Genomic DNA, 26,827 nt, shown 5'->3' with positions numbered 1-26,827 from the left:
AGCTCTCCTTTGCTAACAAGGTATGACTAGAGTACTGCACTATATTTTGCAGGAATACAGCCCACGTAATTGACTCAACCTCACCTCATGGACTTGAACACTGAAAGTGAGAAACTCATGTTATGTGCCCTCTTTGGGCCTCACAAGGCTTGAAATCACACCTACCTTTAAAAAAAACCTCCTAGCCAGCAGACAAAGAAATAAAGAGAAAGCAGAAGGATGAGCTAGAGCACTGCCTACTTTTCCTTTGAAATGGGTCATTGTGGGAACTGGAATGCAGGAGCTATGTGGCCAGAAGGCACTCTTGTAAGGCGTAGCAATAGATACAAGCCACCTTCAGCTGAAAAATGTCTCAAGACTAGCATTTCCCTTTCTGAATGAATGACCTGGTAAAAGTAGTACAGTATGAGAGAAAAGTGAAAACCGTCTCTTTATCTAGAAATACAAATAATGGTGCGGTGTTAAAGGCACCTGAGATTACCCAGTAACTTGCTGTGACCAAAATAGGTTTCACTTTCCCTGGCCCAAGGTACCTGGTTCTATGTTTCTCCTTGCTCTGTCTTTTGACACTTGTCAGACCCCTTCTTGAGGCCAAACTCGTTAAACTGGTAGAGAACTCTGGTTTTCTAGAGACAGAAGCAAGATGCAAGATAAAAGTGTGGAATCACGAGAAGGAAGGAGAGGAGAAAAGTGGAGGCACTGGCCCACTTCTAAGACAGTTAGCTACTAAATTATCTCACAATGTCTTCTCAAACCCCAGTTTTATGCAACGGACTCAAGTCTACAGTTAAAGGCTTCTGCGAAGCAGTTTCAGATTGGGGTCCCAAACACAGCACCCTTTGCTTTGCAAGGTGGTTGCTGTGCAATGTATTCCAGGACACAGATTTTTTCCATTTATCACAGTCATTTCAGGAGCCTAATTCAACACTACAGACTCTACTCTCAGATTTGAGTACTTAAACCTTTTACCCCTGCAGAGTAAAAAACAGAGGACTACCTTCCACCTTTTACCTGTTTCTCATCAAATATTAAAAAATGAAATAATATTAATACTTCTTGCCATGTTGTAAAAGAGCATGAAAGCACAATGTATATGCAAAATTGATTTTGTAACAAAATAATACACACTCAAGTTTTAGTATAAAATACCTACACAAAGCAGATAAGCCCTAACATAACAGAGAGAGGAGTCATTTAGCTTCAGTCAAATAGAAAAAAATAGAATTACTTTTGGTTCAAATTGGTCTTAGCTTCGTTTAGAAACATACGACAATAAATTATTCTTTTAACACATAAAAAGTTTAAACAGCCAAAGGAGAAAATTAAAACCACCTCACAACTTCATCACAACGAATCACAAAACAGGATACCTGGGATTTTTTCGTATGTCATCCAGCTGACCAACTACATGAGAAACATTTGTGCGAATCATTTTGAAGGCAATTTCCTCTTCTCCCATGATTTCAAACCTTAATGTTAAAATAATATTTATTCATTAATAAAACAACCTGAAGTCTAGTTCAATAAATATTAATCTTGAATTTAACATAAATTAGTAACATTTCTAATCTGACTAGTCAATCTTCATTAGAATTTGCCATTTGCTTTCTATCAAGATGTTTACATTTTTTGCCAATGCTCTTGCACAGAATCACTTTCCTGTAGATTTATCAGTAACCACCTATAAATCGAAGATCTGAATTCTAACAGAAAGCTTAAAAACTATGAGCATCTGACCCCAGGTTAACAGTCTTACTAGTGGGACTACACTTACGTTTTTCACCTTTCTTATCTTGATATAAGAAAACACCTTGCTGACAATGGAGACAATCTACTCCATTTATGAAGCTCACAAAATTAATACAATCATTTAGCACATACCCTAATGATATAACTATATTACCATAAATCAGTTTAAGTACAGCAAATCCTTGCCCCCACCCTAATGTTTTTCAACCTCATTTGTTGGTCAGCTTTTCCGTTTTAGTGGTAACTCTTCTGGGAAGGGAATGAATTACAAAGTTTACAGCACGACTGGATGTTCCATAAATTAATGTATAATAATGCCCCAAAGTTGCCCTAAGCAGCATCTGCAACCTTCTTTCATTCTACAGTTTTGAGTTTGTAGCCACCAACCATGTGTGTTGGAGACCACCTGGCCCTGCCCAATGCTGCTGGTGAGAACAGGAGCCAAGGCTGTAAGCTCTAGCCAGCAACAGCCTCACTGGCCTGCAACTGGTTTGCAGGTTTCATAGAGTCACAGAATATGATGAGTTGAAAAGGGCTCATCATGGTCGAGTCCAGCTCCTGGCCCTGCACAGACACCCCAAGAGTCACACCATGTACCTGAGAGCACTGTCCAAATGCTTCCTGAAATCAGATAGGCTTGGTTCTGTGACCACTTCCCTGGCAAGTGTGTTCCAATGCCCAATCACCCCAAGATGAAGAACTTTTTCCTGATATTCAACCTAAACCTCCTCTGACTCAGCCTCATGCCATTTCCTTGAGTCCCATCACTGATCACGAGAAAGAGATTGGTACTTGCCCCTCCACTTCCCATTTCAGAGAAGAAAGATTTAAGAGAACCTAAAAGATTTGATCTCAGTCAAATCTCTGCAGATATAAGTATTCAATGTCATGACTGTGGCTTGTTCTGCCCTTTTCCAAGGGGGATGGAACAGTTTTTCTCATTCATCTCCTTCCCTACCTATCACTCCTCTTCCTCACAGGAAAACATGGTAGTTAGGTCTAAAATGCTTTTTCTGTTCTCTTTTTTATGCTTCAGTAGAAGAAAGGATGAAGTAGATTTACAACTTCTAGGTACAGGACCAGCTCTTTCCTCCTTTTTATGCTACTTTAACTGTCCTCACTCATTACACGCAGTCAGTTTATACATCCATCTAGACATACTCTGGCTTACTATTGTACAGCACAAATTAGGATATGGCCCAAGACAGCACAAGTAACACGGAAATATTTAGTCTACTAAATAACAAACCACATCATCCTGCACAGTGAAATATACATAAATTAATAACTATGTTTCTTTAGTTCCACTGTTAAAATAAATCAAGCTGAGATTTGTTAGCATACACATACAATCTTTGGTTATGTATGCATTTATCCTCTTCTTATGGCTTTACAAAACCTAACATAGCTTTTCACAGGACTGCAACAACATACCTGTATTTGTTTTTGTCCTTGTATGCCTTACGAATTCTGTCGGTCACAGGTTTGCAATTAGTCACTAGGTTTTTGGTTACTGGAGGCTGCAAGAAGACACTGTTTAGATTATAGGTTACTAAAAAACAGAGAGTCTGTTATAAAGATGTGCTTTGTAGAAAAACTCGTATTACAGTTAGAAAGGCCTGCATATGCTTTACTCTCCTGGAATCAAAAGCATTAGTTTCTTGATCAACTGTTGAGGGAAAAAACAAAACCATACTGGTGCATAACATCACAATTTCCTATGCATACAAGTAATATATGAAAACTACGGGGGTTTTTTTGGCAAAAAACATTGCAACTTCTAGATTTCATTCTCAATAAAATATTCAGAAATTCTAACTCTTTTGACAGATATTCCTCTGATAAAGGCCACCAGTAACACTGGCCAGGCAAACTCTGCACAACAGCTGATACATATGTTGAAACAATTCTGGAAAATAAAATCCCTATTCTTAAGGGATATTTCCATGGTAGTAGGTTCATTCCTAGAAATATAACTGTTGCAGACAACAGAACTAAAAATAAATTAGGCCTCTGTGATGAACACAGACACTGTTTTGTCACTATTTGAACTGACTGATAACATTAGTACATTAGGCATTACTGCTTAGATTAGTAATATTTTACAAACTTTCCAAAAAGATTAAAGTAATTTGACATTGTTCCCAATCACTGAAACTTTTTTTAACTCATCTTATAATATATTCATCACAGCTATCCTTTAATTACTACTATTCTTCAAAGTTTTCTACTTCACAAAATTTTTCAGAATGAATTGAACGCCATAAAGAGGCAAAGTGAAGTAAGGCTGAACTGGATGAAAGGTCCTCATACTGTACAGGATTCTCAAATCCATACTTTCATTTCTTCAAATCATGCTGACAGAATGGCTTGAGATAGAATTTTGCTGTAATTCAGACTTAGGGAAAAATCTTTTTAAAACTTCATAACGTAACCTGATACAAGGCAGGATAGATGCCCAGAGGGAAGGAAAAAGGAAAAAAGTCAATGTTCATACACATTTATCTACACACATTTTGCAGATCTCTTTACTATGATTTACTATGATTTGCATAATGCCTTCTATTATCCAAAAGTAATAGATACTCTGTTACTCTATAGTAATTCTATATTCAATTTTTTTTTTTGCTTTGAAAATGTATTGATTTGAAGCTATAAAACGTGAGATCATCCATTTTGCAAAGTACATCCACACTTTTTTCAAATGCATGGGTTGACGTAGGAATTATCATTGTAAAAGCAATGTAGCCATTAGCATCAGATCTAAAGCTCAGATCTAAATTCCAGCAGGTTTTGATGAGAATTTAATCATTAAAATAGAAATTTACAACTGAAATCATTAAGAAACATCTAGTCCTAAGACCTCAGTTTTTACAGAATCACAGTTTTTTACAGAATCACTGGTTTAGGTTGGAAGGGATCTTGGGAGTTTATCTGGTCCAACTTCCTTGCTCATGCAGGGCTACTTGGTCACAGTTGTTCAGGACTATGCCCAGGCATCTTCTGAATATCTCCAAGGAGGGACACTGTCCATAAACAAGCAAGCTGCACCAGTGCTTGGTCACCCTCACATTAAAAAAAAGGGTCTTCTGATGTTCAGAGGGAAACTTGTGTTTCAGTCTATGCTCAGTGACTCCGGTTCTGCTACCAGGCACCGCTGAGAAGAGCCTGGCTCTGTCTCTTTTGTGCCCTTTGTTCAGACACTTTTATACATTTAAGAGATCCCCCCTTGAGACTACTCTTCAGGCTCAACAGCCCCAGCTCTATCTTCTCTCATAAGAGAAATGCTCCAACCCCTCAACCATGGTCCTTCATTGGACTCCATCCAGTATGTCCATGTGACCCTTGTACCGAGGAGCCTGGAACCAGACCCACCACTCCGGATATGGCCTTACCACTGCTGAGTGGAAAGGAAGGGTCATCTTCCTTGACCTGCTGGCAACACTTTGTGCAATGCAACCCAGGCTACCATTAGCCTTCTATGCAGCAAGGGCACATTGCTGACTCATGTTCATGTTGGTGTCCCCCAGGATCCCCAGGCCCTTTTCTGCCAAGCTGTGTTCCAGCTGGGTAGTGCCCAGCATAATACTCTTGCATGGGGCTTTTCCTTCCAGGAGGAGGATTCTGCACCTCTCCTGGGAGAACTTCATGAGGTTCCTGTCAGCCCATTTTTGGATATTAAAACACGGGAGTCTAAAGTCTTCAAATTCTACAGATGTCCAGCTGGTAGTTTGGTGAGGTTTTTTTACTTTGTTTTGGTTTTATATATATGGGTTATAATTCAGATAAAGACTTATCAGAGAGTTCTAATCAGAGAGTTACTGATCTTTATCTTTTTGGTTCATAACAGTAAATTTTCCTAACAAGGATGGACTTTTAAAATCCCAATTGTAATGACATTCTAAAGTTCAGTTTTTCTCTACTTTTAAAGAAAATTAACGGGATTTAAGTTAGGAAGTAGCTTGTAAAATTTTTACTTTGTAACACTTCATATACACACAAGTAGTAATTTTTATAAATACTTTCCCTCTAGAAATCAAACGAGCTTTTAAAGCACAATAAATACATACTCAAAGAAAACAAGTATTTTTAAGACCAATATTTCTTACCAGATTTGGATCATAATATGCTTCCTGAGTCGGAGGAATAACATGGATCTGAGTAATGTTGGCAGGAAGAGCTTTAGAGCAATTTATTAGCATTTGTTCTAGACCTGTCAAATCCTAACAGAAAGAGAAAGAAAACAGCCATATATAATCCTGTTTTCTCACTGACATAGTTCTAAAAATCCAGGGTACGTAGACATATTCAATGTTATCTACACAAGAAATTTCCACAAAAAGACTAAATATTCAGCAGATCCCATTTCAATAAGTGCTAAGTCATGGGACTCCCTGTACACCCAAAGTGTAACATTGGCATATTAAATCCCAAATTAGGCAAACAGACAGAAAAGTAAACTGAAAGGACAGGAAGACTTTCTGATTAAGGTACAGGCCAGGAACACACTAAAGTAGGGCTGTGTTCCAGCTATGCAAATCATTTTGTGCACTGTCACAAAGAGATGATTTCATTGGTTTGTCCCCATTTCCTCTCTGTAAGGCAGAAAGAGTACATTTCATTCTTTACCTGCATTTCTAAGAGTGCAAGTCTTAGTAAGACTGTCTCTGTTTATCAGATTCCTAGGAAAACAGAGGCATGAGTCTTTGTATATGGTTATACTGTTTACCAGCATGACTTCTTTGCTACCCTTTTTCTCAATTCTTTCTTTAGACCACATGTTCCTCAGGGCAAGAACAGTCTTTTACTGTGTGCAGGAACTAGACTAAGCACAGAAGGATCCCACTCTTCACAGTGAACATTTTTTTCTGACAAACTTACACTGCTTTCTTGAGCTGGGATACCAGTGAGCCATTTTTCTGATGCTGCTATAACTCAATTTAATTGCAGACTCCACAGAACAATGATAAAGTAGAACACGACGTTATGTGCTCCACATAGTATTTAAAAACTGCTAAATGTTACAGACACTATAGGCAAGGATAAATAAAGATGTGAATCATTCTATTTTAAGAATTTTTTACTTTAAAACTGAAATTACTCTGAAAGTAATTGGTAAGGAAAGAGTACCTGCAAACTTAGTGGTAGTTCATGGATTCTCGTGGCCAACGTGCGGATCTCTCGGTCAGACAAGATGCCGGACTGGTCCGTATCAACCTCATCGAAGATCTGAGAGATGTTCAGTGGCTGAACTGCACTCATAAGATAGTAGAAGTATGAAAAGGCGAACTGCATATCTTCTGAGTGCCGCACTTTGTGAAATGATGTCTTGTCAAACTCCTCAGGAAACCTAGATAAGAATAAAAACTAATTTAGCACTCTAGTTCCTTGACGTGAAACATTCCTTACCTATAAATAATTGCTTATCTAGAATTTTGAAAGGTCTTCAGAAGTCTCCTTTTTTTAGCACAACTATCATGTAGTAATAAATTTATTTCTTTTTTCAAAATATAATTGTAATGAGTGGCCATTAACACATTGGAAATATCTACAGCAAAGCAACAACAGAAAGGCAGAATTACTTGCAGTTTTACTTTATTCCAAACAAAACCATACTCACATATCCTGCAATTCTTGCATAACAGTGCGGTCAATCATGTGAGGCATATGAGCAGGGACTTTACGAGACGTAAATCCAAACTTGCTGTTTAAAAGCTTATTTACATATCGAAGGGAATCAGCAAATGTATCTTTCAGCTGCCTTCCAAAATGCTTCCCTTCGGTAAAGTACGACATTTGTTTGAGTAATGACTCTTCTTCCTAAAGAGCAGGGCAGGCATAAATCAAGGTTGCATTACTGAAAAAGGCTGAAAACATTAAATGCACAGGAAAAACGACATTTCAGCCAGGTGTCAACTCTTTGCAACACGTGAAAATGGGAAGAGAACTTTTGAATATTTTTCTTCACATTCCTTAGTTCTCTCTTTGAAAAGAGAAGATAAAAGGGAACTTTTTCCTTAAAGCTTTCATGCTTTGAGGACAACTACTTTATAAAAGGTGTCCTTAATATTTATGCTCCAACACCTCACACACAATTAAGTCCCTGTTTGTCATCAGATTTATTTGTAATATTGCCCCTTTTTTTTGCTGATTATTCATCCATATTTGATAAACTTAAATCCTATGAATATAAAGATTCCTCATGCAAAATTCAATCTCAGATGAACAGAAAGAGATAATATTTTAAAAGCATAGCCCCTTTGCTATTTGGAAAAGGGCAAAGCAGTTGCTACTAAATGAAGCACAGTCTTCTCTTCTAGAGGTTTTCAAAACTGCCAAAATGCTTTGGCTGGAAGCAGAGAAAATTTCCAACACATTTTCTTGACAGAGTTGAGATATGCAGCTTCTTCACAGGCTTTCAATTTCACTCCTAGAACATAAGTATTTATTATTATACCTATTTTCTACATTTTTAAAACATAAACTGGATCCAAATTTGCATAAATGCTATCAAAACAAAATTTATGCTTTCTCTTATAGCGCTAGATATGTCTGAATAATAGCACTGAGCCAACATACAATGAATAAAAAGTGAATTTCACCAAAAGAAAGGCAGTAGAAAGGGAACAGAAATGGCTATTTGGTTTAACCCTAGCTAAGAGAGGCCCAGATCATAAACAAATTAGATTTTATGTGAAAAGTCAAAAGTAGCTTTCAAAAAATATCAGCATTTGCATCAAAGGCAAAACACATTCCAAATATAGAGATCATATTAACAGTATTCCACTAAATGCAGAAAGATGCAACTATTCCAATAAGCAATGACATTAAGATACTCACATCAAGAAGGTCCTGGAAATACTTCTTTTTCTCCCATGGCAAAAAGCCTTGGTAACTTCCAGCATAAGACTGTAATTTTCTTCCCACTAGCCCCTCCCTTTTATTTGTATCCACCTGCTCCTGCTCTTTTCCTCCTTCCATTCCCTGTGCACCTTCTCCAGTATCTAAATTCCCAGTATGTTTTGATTTCTGTGTTTCCCTTAATATGAGTGCATTCAATACTTTTTCTCGAGTTTCATTTTTTTTCCCCATGCTCTGGGAGGTAAGTGTGGCTTTAGGCTTTACTTTATAAATAGATTCATCTGTGTTCACTGTCACAAGAGTCCCCTTTGTTCCCATAGGCCTTGAAGGAACTTCTTCATTTGCTTTCACAGTTTTTATTTTGCCATTATTTACATCTTTATAAGGCTTCTTCCAGCTGGTATGGTTCTCCTGATCTTCTGAGTGATTATGCACACCCTTCTTTTCCAGGCCTATAACATTCTTCACTGTAGCTAAGAACTGGAAAGGTCTCAGGAGAGCAGCCTTGGATAGATTAAATCCTTTCTGAGTGATATCACCATTTAGTAGTTTTAAGTCCAGGTTCTGCAGTTCCAGCTGAACATTTTCAGGAAGAAGAGACACATTTACTGATGGTATTATCACCTCTTCACGCAGACTCTCTTTTGTGCCATTTTGACGTCTCCTGACTCTTGGAAAGCGTTTTTCTTCAGGAATATCCTCAAATATCATTTCAGCTTCTGGTACTGAAGTTATACTTTTAAAATCAGAGTTGGATTTTTGTGTGGAAGTTGTGTTCAGTTTTGGTTCCTCTCTAGTATCAACTTCAACAGCTACTTGCATTTTAAACTCTTCATCATTTTTATTTAGGAACGTAAGGTTAAAATAGATCACAGTTGCATTCATGCCACTGTGCATTATCAGGTGGATAGTCTTCCACTTGTTAGCAACTGAAGCATGACGGATAATTGGATTATCACTATATGAACCCTCAATTCCTTTCTTGGCGATTTCGCTGAAGCTGAAGTAGGGCAGACATTCACCTTTGGGAATAACATAGTAGGTCTGATTAAGCTGAAGTGTCACCTTGTACATCTCTTCAAAGCGATCTGGAAAAGAAACAAAAACATGAAACAAAACAAATTTCTGTCAATTTCCAGCATGACATTTCTCTTTCACTCTGTTTTAAATTGTAATATGCCCAGCTAAATTCACTGTATTAGCAGGGAGAGAGCTCTGTGACAGAACACATACTCTAGCTTCCAGTTTCTTGCTCACTTATCTTCAGTAATGGATGACTAGAACATACTCAAATATATAAAGCTATCAGACATTCCTATGCTAATGCTAAAACGCAGTATAATTTATCATTCTTTTCAGTCTCTACCTGAAGAGCCTTAGTGGCTTGTTATCACATGCCACTTCAAATTCTGTATCAGTCATAAGTAGCTTGCCCATATTACATTTTTGTCACATTTTAGGAGACTAATGTTACAGTGACTGGATTTCACTGCTACACTGCACCTTGATTTGAAACTTCCAAAGTCAGATAGGTTGAATGGAAGTTCTCCCTCCCACAGTACAACAGAACAAAACCTTGCTGCCGGCAAGAGAATTGCCAGTAACACGTTTGTCTGAGCTGAGATGCAGAGGAGCCTCTACTCTTCCAAAGAGGCCAAATTCTTCCCTGACTATACCAGACAGCACTTTCAATCACTTCATTCATTCCTGCTAGCCTTTCATAACCAAATAAACTTCTGACAAGGGCACAGGTGACTGAGAGTAGCCTTTGGCAGGAGCCCAGAGACAGACTTGAACTCACACTGTCAGTATCAGAGAGGTTCTTTAATTTTTTTAACTGCTATAGGCATCATCAGTTCAACTGTCCCTATTCAGGTAAAGACACTTGGCATTACTGAAATGTCATTTCTCCACTTAAAATGTAAGTCTCTCAGGGTAGGCAGTTCAATGCTTGCTGCTCTCTAAGGTATCAAGCCTTCACCCACGCTTGGTCACTATTAAATAAAGCAGCATATAATATTGATCCAGGTTTGGATTAGTGAGTACAAGAATCACCTGACTTCTTTTTCAGCTGCTACCAGCCCTTTTCCTGAGCACTGTACAGGGCATCTTAGCACAGTCTGAGAGTAATGTTGAACCAAAAAGGTCAGGCAACTCAAGAGAATCCCTACAGAAAGTTTATCAGTGATGCATTTTACATACCCTGGCCACAGTCACCAGCATCAAATCCACACGAGAGGACGTTGCAGGCCTGATCACAGAATTTGTCTGCCAGCCAGGAATTAGCACAGCCTTGGTTACAGTATGAAACACCACTTATTCCTGCACCAAACTGCCATGGTGGTCCATTCCCAATACCTCCAACTGCACCTCCGCCAGCAACATAGCGACTACCCCCACTGTTACCTAGAGAAAAAGGAGAAAGAAAACCCACCAGAAATAAGAACTTCAAGTGACTGAAGAAAGGCACATTTTAAGCCACATTGTTAAATCTAGACTGAAGACTCAACAATCATCAGTGAAATTAAAAAGGGGACAAATAATATATAAAACTGTATACTCATTATACAATAATACATAATAAATTTCAAACCCCTTCCTTTCAGCTAGTCAAATTTGGTACCTAAATAAGGATTTTCCTATGCCCTACTATTTCCTGTCATTTTCCATAGAAATTTGTAGTTAGCAAGAAATAAGGTTTTCATTGTTAAGTCAACTCTTTTATTATTATTAAAGGAAGCAAATTTTATAGTTATAGGAAAATGACCAATTACAGAATTATTCTTGTAAGGAAAACCAAACAGTTCACTTTTTCTAAATTTAACATTGCTGTCTTACCAATGCAATCACCTCCATCCCAATCACAAGCTGAGTTATTACAGGCTTTATCACAGTAACCATCTTTAATCCATGAGCCAGGACATCCCTCGGCACAGTTTGGCACAGGCCAAGTCAAGTAAACCTGGAACAATATTACAGCCTGAGACAAGGACTGGCAAAACTGAAGTCAATTGAGCTTGTTTCTTGGAATATGGAGACTTAAAATAAGGTACAGCACACAGGGAGGCATTAAGATTTCATAAAGCTTTACAAACAGTATTTAAACCCTATCACATGTGAAATAAATGTCATCAGTTTCAAACAGAAGGAAGAATTGAAGAATTCCCAAGGCCACACAGCCAAGCAGAAATGGCCAGAAATAGAAAGCAGGACTTCCCAAATCTACTTCTGCAAACCACAGACCAACGAAAACTAGTATTTACTCGTTTGCCAGATAGGAAGGGTGAACTTAACTCTGAAATAGCTCCGCAGTTCATTTGTTCTCCTGACTCAAAATGTTTCTTCATTACTAACCAGTCATGAGATAAGCAGCACATGTTGAACATAATCCCTGAAGCATCTGACCCTGTGACTTAAATAATTCTAAGAATTGCCATGATAAAAAAAGGTGTGTAGGTGTGTATATTTTCAACTGGGGAGTCATTAAAAACCACACATATTTTCCTTGAGGCCTTATGGTTTCAAGATTTTAGCAGCACATTTCCTACTGAAACACGTGCTGATCAGGTTATCACAAACAACGCTGCACCTACGCTGACTCCATCATAACTGGGATGAATAACTGAAGAACAATACAAATGCAGTAACAATATATTTTGCAGTTATATGCCTACATCTTCAGAGATTTAAAACAACTAAAAGCTTCCTAACATCCTCAAGTACTGAAACAGCTATTTTAGTGTAGCTTAAACTAATTTTGTGCAACTCTTCTGTGTTTGTGCACACATGTGCAGATCTGCCTGCATGAAATGTTTAATTCAATGGTGCCTTGTGTACTCACTGTTTTAATATAAATAATATATATAAATATTTACCTTTTTCCTCCATACCACTCTTGTAGATCAAGCTCATGGATGAAAACTCTCTTAGCAACCAGAGCCTTTTATGCATAACTACTGCTAATGTTTCCTCAGCCTGCTCTCCTTGCTTAACTCCAGTTGTTGATAATAGGTTTGTTGAAAGACTAAATTACTTTGTGTTCATGAACATGGAACAATATCTACTTCAGTAAATAATTATATATATGATTATATACAAATTGAGCAAGATATTCCTGGTGTCTGGAACAGAGGTAATGGTAAATTTAAATACTAGACCAGTTTAAATGTCACCTGACCTCAGTTTTCCCACAGAAGAATTGATTCTGGTTTGAGTATTTCCCACAAAACAAAAGGAATATTCAAAGGAGGGAAGACTGATAGCTGCCAAACACCACATCAGTCTTACCAGTGCTTTAACAGAATGTGGGAGAATTAGAGAACAACACAAACTAAAGCATGAAGCCTGACAGAGGAACCATTATACCCCCTGAAACCTACCACTGAAGATGAAAAAAAGTAATTCTGCAACCCCAACATCAACACACCACACGTACAAACACAGACAAGAGCCTTCCCCATTCTACACCTTTGCTAACAGTTGTGTAGTTAAGAATAATGAACTTTTCGAGACAAAAGGGGGAGTGGAGAGCAGAGGGAAATAATCTTATATTTGCTCTCCCTTTAAAAGTACCATTTCTGTGATTTTTATTATATTAGCATAGAAAAGTTCTACATCTACTTCTGGTAAGATATCTTTTCATAATGGCTTACCTTTTGACCTTTAGAGTGACTGTAAAAATCATCAGGCCAAACATCCTTCCCAAACATAACATCATCATTGAGATAAATAAACTTCTGAGAAAGGCCACTGATACGATGTATATGACTTTCAATAGCTGGTGAACTGAAAGTAGGCAAGTGACTCACATTCTGAAATATTTCCTAAAACAAGAAAGTCACCACCAACAAAAAACAGGTTTCAGAAGGCAAAAAAAAAAACCAACCCCGAAACAAATAAACAAAAAACCCCAAGCCATAAAAGGTCAGGCACACCAGATATTTGATACTTATCTACTAAAAAAATTATAAAGAACAAAGAGAGATGAAACAAGTAGAAGTATTTTAGCAAAACAAAGACTTCAATATCTCATTTTTCCCCACACAAAACCATTTTCAAGTCTGCTGCTTAACTAAGAAACTGTACCCAGTTCGTTACAAAGACACAAAATTTCACACACTCCTTTCATTGGGTACTGCATCAGGCCCAGTGTACACATTTATAATTCTCATGGAGTACAGGCTGCACAAAATTTCCAGCAAACTGAACCTCTTCCAGCATTCAAAGAATCAGGATTGTTCCATCTCTTTCAAGTAACTTCATAAGCAGACAGCAACAGAAGTTGAATTAGTATCTTATTACCACTTTGGTTGCTCAGAGCTCCTATTGCATGTCCAGATACCAAAATTACTCCCAAATTCGTAATAAGCTACTAGAGTATTATTTTTGTTTAACTTATTCAGGAAGTTTGAATTTCTCTTTTTAAATAACACTTTTAGAATGCATAGATACTTTTTTTTGTAGCCACCTTCTCAGTTCCAGTAATTGCAATCCATCCTGTCTCAACACAAGCTTATTAGGTTATTACTGCTTCTGAGAGAGTGTCTGTGGATTCAGATTACATTTTCTTCTCCCCAGGTTTTTTATAAATAGACTCTATAAGGCAATTAGACATGGGTATACATTAGCTGAAGCCTTAATATTTGGAAAAGTGGACTAAATAAAGGCTTGACATATATTGAGTTATCTGGTTAGCTAAACACAAAGACATACTGGGGTTTAATAAAACCGTGGATGAGACAGGGAATTTATTCTTCCAAATAAATGCAGCCTTTAGCTGAAAGTGGATAACTGCATTTCAAAGCAAACACAGCATCATACTGGTATTTTTGTTTGGGTTTTACCTGATGTGTCACTATAGTTATCCGAGGATTATCCAGGTTAAGCCAGGAAGGAATCTGCCCATTGGTGACGATGAAAATGTGCCGCACCCAGGGGGCATGCCTCTCTATTGAGCGTAAGGAGTATCTCAGCTCTTCATTATCTTCAAAGCGGCTGGCAGAAATATCTTCATCCTGTTTGGACTATAAAAAGAAAAAATCCTTCCTTAGATTCTACACAGAAAATTCAAGTTCTGATCCAGCTAGGTAAGGATAGTGTGCTTGAGCACACGGGTGCATAAGCACTTCAGGACTTAGCCGTTCAAAAATAAAAAGTACATTGATCAATAACAGTTATTCTTATAAAGGATCATACTCTTCTGAATTATCAGGATGAACAATACAGTCTTCTGACATCATTGGCTGACCACCTGGGATCATTAGGATGTCTGCTGACCACACTGCAAGGTGACACTGCCTTGTGTGATACTAGTTCTTATAGAAAGAAGCCCAGTAAAAAAAAAAAACCTCCTGCATTTCAAATCAGTAACATTACCTTTCAGAAATCCAGTTCCAAGAGGCTGGGACCTTCCAAGTACATTGCATCATAAACTGTGTTTAAAGGTCACCTAATATAGATATACTGGAAGTGTCATGACACAGCAGCTCTGCAATTTTCCCCTGCTCTATTATTTTAAAGAATTGAAGCAGGAGAAAATGAACAAAACTTAGCCTAATACTCCCTACCAAATAGTTAAATGTTTCCATATGTTTCTATTAAAGAGAAATTTTTTCAATTAGAAACTCATTAGTTAAGTAACAAAATTAGGTCACATGGCACAGTAACACATTTCTTTTCCCTTTCAAAAGAACTTAATGACCTCTTCTAAAACCTACAATTAAGGCCACTTAACAGGAACATTTCTAAAGTCCAAATGAAACAGGAAACTTAAGAAAATATTTAACAATTACCATTTTCACTGCAGATGCTAGACACAAAATAAGCCTTCTATTCTGATATGTAGAGTAACACAGCTTTCATGTCATCAAAAGTTTAATACCTGAAAACATTTCTGCAACATCAGTAGCCATTGGTTAGGTATCCATTCCCAAAATAATGCATAATTTCAACATGGGGAAACATAAAGTTTGAGTTCAGGGTTGGAAGGAAGAGTTCCCCAAAAGCCCTGTTCACAGGATATAAAGACACTGCAAGCTTTTCTGGGTTGGGCACATTTACTTTACCCATGCCACTTGACATTTACTGTAAAATTAAATTCCAGCAGGAGAAAAAACCCAAGATTTTAGAAAATCTTATCTTGGAATAGACACCTTGTTATTGCATTTCCTGTTTCTAAACCAATCATCCTTTCTGTATGAAAAAAGATTCAAAGTAAGCCTCCTTTCCTTACAGACATCTATCTGTATTTCAGGACTTCAACGTTTTCAGAAGAGAAGCAATTAGCATTTGCTCAGCATAAATGATGCTGCAAAGCAAAAAATTACTAAGAAACATATTGGGAATGAGATAATCGTGTTTGCTAATAAAAGCCTTTATCTGCCCCACACAGGAAACCTGCTTATCTGCTAGTCAGTATCAAGTCTTTCAGGACTTGACTGCACACAACTTTATCAAAACATGTGCAGAGGGCAAAATTTTTCACTTAGTGGAGAACATGAAAATTTCAATTAAATGTCACACTGTTTGCTTCTTCCCCCTCCTTGACTTGAGAATTGGACACTGTTCTTGTGATGTTTCTCACAACCTCATAAGTACTTGATTCTTAATACTTCCAAGCTTCTGGAAGAAATCCCATGTTCCTTGTCATTGACTAGTTAGCCTCTACTTGCAGTTTTTAAATGCTGTAACCTTTATGTGCTGTAACAGAATTCACCTACCTGACTGACAGAGCTGAGGTCCCATAATAAATAAGCAGGATTAAGCATCAGTTCTTTCCCATCTATAGTCATGTTCTTCTTTGCTTGCTTGTTCAGTTCTTGGAAACCCTTAGGGTTATTCAGTTGCAAGAGAGCCACGCTGGCTTCTGAATAGAGCTGTAACTATACAAGCAGAGAAAACAATTTCTGGCAGGCAGCCCAGCAGCACTCTTTCTTTGCCAATTCCATATTTTTGTTGTATTTTTCTTACTAGAGTTACTAATAAGAATGACTGCTAAGTACTGTTTTTAAAGAACTACAATTTTGTAAGAACACAAAAAGTAGTAGCAAGATGGGAAATGAAAAACATTTAAAGATACAGAACATTTCTAGATGTTTAATTTTCACTTTACAAAGAAAATTTCTCTTTACACAATGATCCAGTCAGCAGTAAAGCTGTTCATGTTATAAATATTTCTGGAGCAAGTGAATACTAAGTCCCCATCCATTCTCTCCCACCCTAATAACAAAATTCATGTTTTATGAAAACTTTATTATATGACTGAAAGAATCATCCCTTTTTTTCCATCTCAATCAAGCAATGATCTTCCCAGAAAATTAAGGGCACCAAGGTATCGTCGCTGCCAGACGCGTGAAATTTTCAGGATGGTTTACAGTTAGTTCAACCTACAGCTCCGAAATCTGAGATACAAAGGGCTCCAGAGCTAATCCATGTGGTTCTCCAAGTCCTTAATGATGGTTGCCAATATGCTGTTAAGGTCATTTCTTACTTGAGGACTGTTTGATCTGTTTGCTGTTTTTATCTCTTGCCATCAGTAAGTCTGTATATCAGATTTCATAATGCACAGGATGAGGGGCTTGCACTACACACTCGCTCACCCTTTCTCTAGCAGCTAATAGAGTTTACAAATGACAGGGCACCAAAGCATCTCCCTAGTAATATGGCATAACCCAATAAAATGCTGAGTTTACCATATGAAGTAGCATTAGCAGATACCATCAAGCTAAAAGCAGAACTGCACTTTGATTTTCCAAGTGCCTGCCTGATTGAGAATAAATGCAGTTAATCATTAACAACATTTATTTGAGCCTATGCTTAATTTTTGTTCCTTCAGGCAACATAAGACAAATAACCACATCTACCAGGTTTTCAGTTGCATAAGATCTGTAAATGCAATTCATAAGTTACCAAAATTTGAATAATGTCAGGTTCAAAAAAAGCAAATCCACCAGTTTCTTTCATAATACCCTTAAGTGGTTTTATTTTTTTATTTTTTATTAAATGTGACCCTTTCTGCTCATTTTAAACCACCACTTGGTCCCAGAGTTAGCAACCCTTCCCTTAGTAAGACCAGCTGTTCCACTTGTGACATTTCAAAGCTGTTGATGCTTTGACTCATATGCTATTTGAGATCTTTCAATCTGACTTATGAGGCCTGCCATTAGAAAAATCTGATAAATCTCAGACCTTCCAGGGAATCATCTGAACCTATGGGTGGAAAGGATGGCTTCAGTAGCTAAATGGCTGAGGTATAGTTATGGACTGCAGCCAGTAGCCTCCAAAAATATCGGGATCGAAATGCTACAGATTACAAAGCTGCCATCACTGGGTATGTGCTTTATTTAGGAATACAACAGTGTCACACAGTCCCCTAGAATCTGTTATTTAAAACATACATATAACAAACCAAAAATATTACCATTCTAGAGCTTTGAAAGCATTTGAGAACATTCAGTTTCTCTTTAACTTGTTCCTACTAAACTCAGCAAAATAAGTACCTGTACTACAGACTCCTAACTAGACTTATTACAAACACTTCCCCTTTCCCCACCCAAATAGAGCATATATGCTGTAGTTTTTTTAATTTGTAATATTATAAGCACAAACAACAAGTACTGGAAAAACACTCCAGTGCTCAGCATCAGTTAACCTAAACGCTAAAATATATAGATTATTTTTATTACATCAATGTGGGTTTTTTCCAGTAATACTTTTTTTGAGACACCAGTCTTTTCCTAAGCAGAGTTATCAATAAAGTTAGATTTCAATGAAGTCATCTGGTGACATAACTAACCAGATTTAATAAATTGCAGGCTCTGATCTGAGCATTTTGTTGCTGGTATATTCAAAATGGAATTTTCTCCTGGAAGATTTTCTAATGTCTCACAGATATTAACCTCTTCTCAGTAGGGATGCACACAATTGTCCATTCCCTTGGAATATTACCTTCTACAGAACATCTTCATTCTGCCAAAGCAGGTCAGCAGATCCAAAGGTATTGTAAAGATAGAACAAAAAACCATCAGGTAGATGGTCAGTGTAACCAGGTGAGGCTCTGCTAACACAAGTGGGCTGAAAACACACTATGCAGGCACATGCACACACCACCACTGCACATTTCTATCACACACTTGAAAATGAGACAGGAAAACTGCATTTTCTCCATCAGGTAGCTTTAAATGCAGGTTCTCCTTTGGAGCCAGCATGTTTGGCAATGCTTACTAGGAGACAGGCTAGATGAGCTCAGACATCCCATGTGGAAGCAAACATCTTCATTTCCATTTTCTCAAGGCAAGGGGCCTTGAGTACTTTTTTCTGAGGTAGGGCTTAGGTTCTTAACCAGTCTTTAAATTACATTGCTTTATTTTCTTAATGACCAAAGTTGATTGTTAAAGAAATGAGATGCTCCTTTTTTCACACTGCAATATGGATATTGGGAAAATTCATATGCCTACATAGCAAGGGAAGGAGGCCATGTGTTGTATTAAAGAGTTACAAACAGCTTAATGAATATGAAACACTACTGTCTTTACAAATGTCTCAAGTTTCCTTTATAAGGTGATACAGCAGGAGGCTCATCTCTAAGCCAAAACTAATGCAATGCCCTAAGTTTTTTTCCACCAAGCTTACTTACTCCATCTGTGTGATCATACAACACCAACTCCTAAAGCCACCTGCTTGCTCCAACAACACTGACAAGCCACAGTAAGAATCCCAGACCCCTCATCCTCAAGGCAGTGAGGACAGCAAACACCCAGCATCACTGTGCCTGCAAGTTCCCAGGTGGATTTTCTTCCATTAGTAAAACAAGGTCACTAAGATAGCCCTTAGTTTCTAACATACCTTGTTCATATTTGTGTATATGTGTGTGCATATGGATTAAAGGAGATAATGTTTTGCAAAGAGGGAGATCTCAGTTGTCCTTGAGGCAACCAGGATATCAAATCTTGAAAGAAAATCACCTTTCTCCAAAAATTTTCACTTCTATACACAATATAAAATTGTTAGCATAACAGCCTCAAAAAACCCAAATCAAACAAATCAAATTCCCTTGCCCAGTCAATCCTTCCCTTGTCAGTCTTTATATCACGACTTAAAAATTAAGTCACAACTGTCTCTTTAAACTGAATAATAGTTTTCTGTAGAAATGTAGTTAAGGGGCGGGAAAGTGAAAACAAAATGTTCATTTGTTCTTCATGTAGAGGTCCAACATAATGTCTTTTAAACAGCTCAGCAGCCATCAGCTGCACAAACAGAGAAAGACCTCCATCTAGTGGCTTGTTAACGCTCGGTTAAGAAAGCACAGACAATAAAAAGCAGCCAAATATAATTTTCAACCTCATCGGTCATAACACTCACAAGGTAGAGCAACAACTATGACCAACAGACACACTGCTGATTAACTTTCATTTGGAAATAAAAATTTCATATCATTACATTACAGTGTAGGCCATAAGTACAAGAATTCAGTAGACCATAACAGACACAATTCACCTTGGAAATGAAACCATTATATCATAAATCTTCACCTTTTAACCACTTCTAGTTGAGCTCAGCTGTTTTTCTCATACTTTTAGAAGAAACATCTGGCCCAGATGTCTGAACAATTTTTGGTCCTCTTTGGATTCAGAAAGGATTTGAATCAAACTAAAGCAATCCAACTACAACAGCATTATCAACATTCAACACAAGCTCACCGACAGCTACGCTCCTCCTACTCACCAACAGCTATACTCCTCCTTTTCTCACTTTTCTTCCCTTCTAATAGCAGCAATGCTGGAAGTGTTTTTCATCATTTCTTTACTTCCAGTATTGCACTAAGAAACAGCTATTTATAGCATGCAGAAACCCATTAAGCATAGAGAGACATTAAGCATCTATGAGACATAAGTCTAGCTTAAACTCAGGTGCAACTTTCTTCCTCTCCACCAGGCATCTCACACCATTTCAGAGAGCTTAGATTAACAGATATGATAACAACAGAGGAATTGCTTCAGATTTCAGTGGAGACTGTAAACAACCAACCTTTCTTCTACTTAACTGTAGCATTAACCTAGCATGTCTCTTTGGTAAGAAGAAAACCACAGTTGGCTGTGTTTACCATAACTGCCTACCTATAACAGCCACTGAAAGAACGGAGTCTGAGCTTGGATCTTAGCAAAGGCTTCTACAGAAACAACACACTTCATCCACGCTTCATGTGTAAAAATTTTATGCATGCAAATAAAACATTTCTTACATTTATATGCATATATTTCATTTGAAGTATAACATACAAAAATTGCTGCTATCAAGAGTAGAGAACTGATTGAGAAAGAACTCACTGCTATGACCACATGGGGTACAATAATCCCAAATTAACTGTTCTAAAGCATCCACCACCAGCAAAAGAAACACAGAAAGCAAAGATGACTGGAAAGAGAAACTGCAGAATGCTGTGGATACCTGACAAAAGACTGTGTTTATACAGAGATATGCCTAGCCAAATTGCAGAAGAGAATTCTTAGGAATAGATAATGAGTTGATCACAATGGCACTGTTCCTGTAAAGATAAGAACACAGTAAGGAAAAGGGAACCAGCACAAATAGATGACACATGACTGATAACAAGGAAAAAAAACACAATCAAGACAGCATAGGGAAAAATCATGTAGAAACATGATAGGCATGGGATGCCACTTCTATAAAACCAGACAAGGAGATGGAAAATGTATCTAAGACAACCCAGAGATACAGCCTTTATGTTCATCTGGACAGTAGTGAAAAAAACACAGAGAAACTACAGTATTTCTAAGATTTGCTGAAGAGCTAACCTGGTGATCAGCCTGGGCACAGACAACAGATTAGCCAGCTGCTTGGATACGAAAAGTACAACTGAAATACAGGAAGAATTCATCTGTCATGTTTTCTGTTGGACTAATACTGCGAGGAGAGCCTACTGAAATGCAAAAAGCGACGATGAAAGCAATCAGCTGATCAAACAAAAAAAAAATAATACTGTAATCAAAAAACTAAGGTCCAGGTAGAATTGTTCCACAAGTCTTAAGACCACAAGAAAATAATAAAACCAGCAGATGGCTCAAAGGTAATTAGGAGAAATCCAGGTATTTCGTTCTTCAAAGGTGCCCATGGAAGATGAAATGTCTCTATTCTAGCACATGGGTTAGCCTAAGGTCTGTGCTTGACACATTTACAGCAGAAATCCTGGAGACAATTATGAACTTCTCAATGCTGGAAGCAAAAAGTCCATACAGGAGTATTAAGGAAAAAAAAACTATCAACACTGACTTTAACAATAGTCAGATGATGCAATTAGAGAAATAACTACAATGAATGAAGACAAATTATCTGCAGAGAGCTGGGGAACAAGGAAAAAAAACAGAAAAACCCCACCCTCAACAGGAGGTATTCATATACTAAAAGTACTGTGTTTTAGCAGCAAAAATATTAGTACAAGCCATGACAACAGCCATCAGAGGAAAGAAGAGAAGGTGGTAAAATATCAAGGACAGAAAGACACTGAAGGGTCCAAGAAAAGCACATAAAAAGTTACTCTGACAAAGGAACACCAAGTGTTAATGATACAAGACACCAGAAATAAAAAATAAAAAAGTGGGTACTGTGGATAAAAACTGATTTAAGTCAAAATCAGTTCAGAAAAGAGCATAAAGCAACATCTGCTAAAGGACAGAAAATGAAATTCCAAATATTGTTTGCAGGGAGAACATTCTTCTCATATGTTACTATGAGAGCCTATGTCTATGATGTTCAGCCAGAGAACAAACATTGCCTGGGAGGATGCTCCAATATATTCCCAGATGTGGCAGCAGACAGATTTCTTTTCCCCAAAATAATCTGTGAACTGAGAGAGGCAATATCATTTCATATACCAATTTGGTAATTAATGAGAACATTACAGAAGAGCTGCTCCTAGAAAATAACCCCATGTCAGGAAAACATAAGCTAGTCATTTTTAAATTGAAGCACAAAAAACATAATTAAGGAATGTCATGTTACTAGATTTCTTGAATGCTAAAAGCACAATTCTAGCAAATGTAAAGAGCTAAAGACATTCTGAGCTCTTCAGCTATATTAAGTCAAATGTGTTAAAAGTACCAAGAACCTGTAACTTAAGCTGTGGTGAGGAACTAGAATAGGCTCGAAACCCAAACAGATGAACCTGTGCTGAAATAAGATTCTTCAGATGGCTCAAAGTCAGGAAGCATTTAACTAGCAATGTTCCTCATGCAAACTTGAAATGAAGAACCTAGTAACTGAAGTACCATCTCCAGTTGGATAGTAATCTCATTTCTCTACAGAAACACCATTTCTTTAAAGTGATTAAAAAAAAATACCCACAGTTTATGAAACAAGCAGAGATTAGCAGACTGGCCTTATGAATATCCACTGTTGTTTAACCCTGTGACACTAGAGATGTAAACAAAGGCAAAAAACAAGCTATTCAAGCTTAAATGGCTGTTTAAAAGCTCTATTAAGCTGTTTTATGTAGGAAGATGAATGTGGGAATGTAGGAAGAGAGGTACAATTGTGTTTACTTTGCAAGGTTTCTACCATTAGCGAGACTAACACAGCCAGCTAACACAAGCTGAGACAAGAAAGAAGAAATTCAGCTTGCATTATATTGCAGTGTGACCAGCCTATGAAGGGGATTACACAAGACAATTTCTGCAATAGAATACACGAGTTGTTAGTCCAGCTTGCCAAAGAAAAGGAAAGGAACTTGTGCTCATTTGAGCACATAGAAAAAGCCATAAAGTAAATTAGCACATGGTACAGGTGGACATTAGATTAATGAAGATAAATTACCTACAGATTGCCACCCCTTTATCCCTGCTACCTCCTTCTCTTCCACAAACTCCTTGGCCTCAGTCCTTATCACACCACGAATCACATCTCTCTTCAATACATAAACCAATGACTGTAACAAACTTCCTATATTTTTACCTATCTGTTAAACCTGGTGTAACTCAAACAGCTGTCCAAGTATCAATGAAGAACAGGAGGTGCTAAACGTCAGTGGATGACAGTCACACAAGTTGTGTGATCTGCTGCCTTGCATGTGGGGTAAACTGAAGTGCAACTTGCTCAAGACCCTACAGAGTATGTGGCAGAGAGAAATGCAGTGTTTGGTGCTGTTACTATTATGAGAATTCCTCTAAAAGCAGAGAGGGAAGAAAAAAGCTAAGAAGCTACATAAGCAAATTGCTGTCACATTAAACAAGTCAGTGATCTAGAATCCTACAGCAAGACAACAGCCTATAGCAAATGGTTCAGAGAAACTGATAAGGCTGGTACCTTTTAACAGTTGCGAGTTAGCAAATCAAATGCCCAATAACTTGCAGTCACAGAATGAACAACTGGTCTTTTAAAGGCAACTCTTTGAGACATTATTTGCTACTCTTCACTACTCAGGAAAGAGTCACACAGAAAAAAACAGATTACTATCAGAAACATCCCAAATCTCCTCAGTGAGTGAGATCCCATATGTAAGCCATTCCAAAAGACCAAGACAAGTAAGGTACTGTTTTTTTCCAGACCCTTACCAGTTTTACTTTAGAGGTCAGGCTCTCTGGTAGTTTTGTTCGTAGTTGATTTGTTTCTTTGAATGTAGCTGGAAATCCACTGAGGAAGGCCAAGTCTTGCATTAATACCAGACCTGGAACTTCTTTGTCTGTAGTCTAAAAAGAAGAATACAGGGTATGAAGGTCTTTTTACACTTACAATGAGGTTTGTTTTAAAAGTTTTCGCTATTTACTACATGCGAGTTATGGAAAAAGGATAGTCCAGAAACTTTCTAAATATATACAGAGTGTTTAACACATACAAAAGCTAATCAGTAGATTTTAAAAGAACATACCAAGTAAGCCCTCCATACTATCTGTTTGCTGTTGTCTTTCATCATTCCAGAATGGGCAGCTTCAACTAGAAAACATAAAATGTATTGTATCAATGTATTGTATAGAATACATAAAATGTATCTAAAACTGAAAGTCATTTCTTTTTTATATTCTATTAATCAAGATATATTTATGCAAAGTAAAAAGATTTCAATATTTATGGTGTGAAGAGTTATCTTTGTAAGTAGTAAATAACTCTTGGTAGTAAAATAAACACCAGTGGTTGGGCTAGTGGGTGGTAGTGGCTGGGCATTACATGTTAAACAAAATAGGAAGTTCATACCTGCCCTAAGACCCTACTTATATATGCTTAACACATGAATAATTTTGTTCTACAGTATGCAATCCTTTGAGCAAGGGCAGAACTTATTGCACAATATTTAAACTAGACTTCACAGCAATTAAGGGAGGACTTCTAAAACTATTCTTCCTCCTTCTAAACCTCAGCCTTCTGAGATTATCAGTGCAAGACAGATACTGAGATATCAAACCTGTTTTGCAACAGTCTTTTAAAGCATGGAACTCTAATCATCTGTAATCAGTTGTCTGGGAGGTAAGCAAACGGTATCATTAATGTTATCATTTAGAGGAACACACTGAGGGCTAGAGACACAGAATGACTTGCTAAAGTCAAACAGAAAAGTAGCTGCAGAGTCAGTAACTGGAGAAAAAAAAACCCCAAAACTAATTCACAGCAGCTTACCAAAAAAGCTTCCTCTAGAAAACTGGATGGAATCAGACAAAGAGGTTCTTACCATCCTTAGGGCTATCAAAAACAATTACTGTCACATTGGTAGAAGGATTTTTTGGTTTTGCTACAAAGAACATATTGTTAGCAGCTTGTAAAGCAGGATGAATGGACAGCAGGTCCTTCAGTGTGACGTTGATAGGCAGTGCAGGATCCAGGACAAGCATTGGCACTTTGATGCAGTGTGTCAGCAAACACTCCAGTTGCTTCTCGCTACAGCAAAATACCAAAGGTATATTTAACACTAGTAGAAAATTTAGGACAAAAATCAATGTCAGATGCAATCAGAGATGCTTTTGTAAAATCGGATCAACTGTTTGTAATGCTTGCTGTGGCAGGGGGACATTGCTGAAATCACGCTTATTTTGCTGCAGAAGGGGAATATTTGACTGCCAGTGTTTAGTTCATTGCCATAACTGTTTTTTCAGAAGTTTCCAAGATTTCAAAGTCTGCCCACACAGAAGCCCTTATAAAAATCTCTAAATAACAGAAGGACCAAGCCAAATGAATGGGACAGACCAGGCCCTGCCACTTCCTGGTGGCAGAGCCACAGGTGGCCCTGACCCTTCACAGGCAATCACTTGCAATGCCATGTATACAAATGGCAGGTGAAAGCAACATCAAAAAAAGTTCATGCTTTTGAATCATAAAATGTCAGGTACATACACATTAAAAATTTGTACTAGGAAGAGGGACTGTGCGGAAACAGTGACAAGGATATGCTTTTCAAACTCCAGAAATTGTTATAAGAAGGTCATTCACACAATGTCACAATACCTTTACTTTTATTCAACATATATATTTATTATCATGCTGTCATCTTTTCTTAAGGTGACATAGGAAAGCATGCATAGACCACAGAAGGACAAACCACCACCCCAAACAGCATCTGCTTTCAGTTAACAATGAACAGATTATCACTTATTCCAATTTATGCCCAAAACCACAAAAAACTCACCTCTTCTTTGTTGGTTCTGTTGCGTTCTTTCCAAGGATTTCCCTATTACAAAGTTAAAACAACTATATTTAATAACATTGAGTTGATAGTAAGGAATTTGGTCTAATTTCAGATTGTTAATTGAGTCAGGGACACATTGCAAAAGCACTGATAACTCAGTTATTAAGCTGCCAAGGCCTTGCCATGGGCCTTGCCACAGCAAGCACAAGCTGACACAAGTGCCCTTCACTGCTCACCCTGGTGCAGTGTAGAGCTCATAAATTCATGGTTGTGCTGACAGCTGTGGCAGCAGGACTCTTTTTGCTAACAGGATTTTATGGGCTTATTATTAGATTACTTAACAAAACTGATATTGATATGAAAAACACTGGTAAGAAACCAGGATGAAGTGACCTGAAACTAGGCTGACTTGATTGTTTTGCCTAACATAAATATTCTGATAAGGTCTATGAAAAGCTCTTTCTGCAATAGTGCTCACTGATTCCAAAGTACATGAAAAAAGTTACCTACAAGGGAGAGAACCAGGTGCCCCTGTAGATAGTGAACGTGGCATGGATTTGAGTCTTACTCATAAGCTTGATATCAACTTTCCAA

General features: G+C 37.6%; 1 protein-coding gene across 3 annotated transcripts in view; it reads right to left on the bottom strand.

Moving 5' to 3' along the window:
- GNPTAB (N-acetylglucosamine-1-phosphate transferase subunits alpha and beta) overlaps positions 1 to 26,827 on the bottom strand; it is a 43,879-nt gene that overhangs the window by 5,590 nt on the left and 11,462 nt on the right. For 2 of the 3 annotated variants that reach the window (XM_051784677.1, XM_051784676.1), the window contains exons 4-18: positions 26,234 to 26,275; positions 25,283 to 25,488; positions 24,488 to 24,552; positions 24,174 to 24,308; positions 16,329 to 16,490; positions 14,454 to 14,633; positions 13,263 to 13,433; positions 11,449 to 11,572; positions 10,813 to 11,016; positions 8,590 to 9,698; positions 7,370 to 7,569; positions 6,880 to 7,099; positions 5,859 to 5,972; positions 3,184 to 3,269; positions 1,371 to 1,469 (exon numbers count right to left, since the gene is read on the bottom strand). In XM_051784677.1, the coding sequence (XP_051640637.1) occupies positions 1,371 to 1,469; positions 3,184 to 3,269; positions 5,859 to 5,972; positions 6,880 to 7,099; positions 7,370 to 7,569; positions 8,590 to 9,698; positions 10,813 to 11,016; positions 11,449 to 11,572; positions 13,263 to 13,433; positions 14,454 to 14,633; positions 16,329 to 16,490; positions 24,174 to 24,308; positions 24,488 to 24,552; positions 25,283 to 25,488; positions 26,234 to 26,275 (3,117 nt within the window). Of the gene's footprint in view, positions 1 to 1,370; positions 1,470 to 3,183; positions 3,283 to 5,858; positions 5,973 to 6,879; positions 7,100 to 7,369; positions 7,570 to 8,589; positions 9,699 to 10,812; positions 11,017 to 11,448; positions 11,573 to 13,262; positions 13,434 to 14,453; positions 14,634 to 16,328; positions 16,491 to 24,173; positions 24,309 to 24,487; positions 24,553 to 25,282; positions 25,489 to 26,233; positions 26,276 to 26,827 lie in introns of those variants that run through there. The other variant, XR_007904097.1, reaches the window with a different exon arrangement.

Source organism: Manacus candei, unplaced genomic scaffold (assembly GCF_025592945.1).
Source record: "Manacus candei isolate 608988 ecotype Guabito, Panama unplaced genomic scaffold, ASM2559294v1 h1tg000018l, whole genome shotgun sequence".
NCBI lineage: Eukaryota > Metazoa > Chordata > Aves > Passeriformes > Pipridae > Manacus > Manacus candei.
Note: the sequence above shows the minus strand (reverse complement) of the source record. Positions and strands in the feature narration are given on the sequence as shown.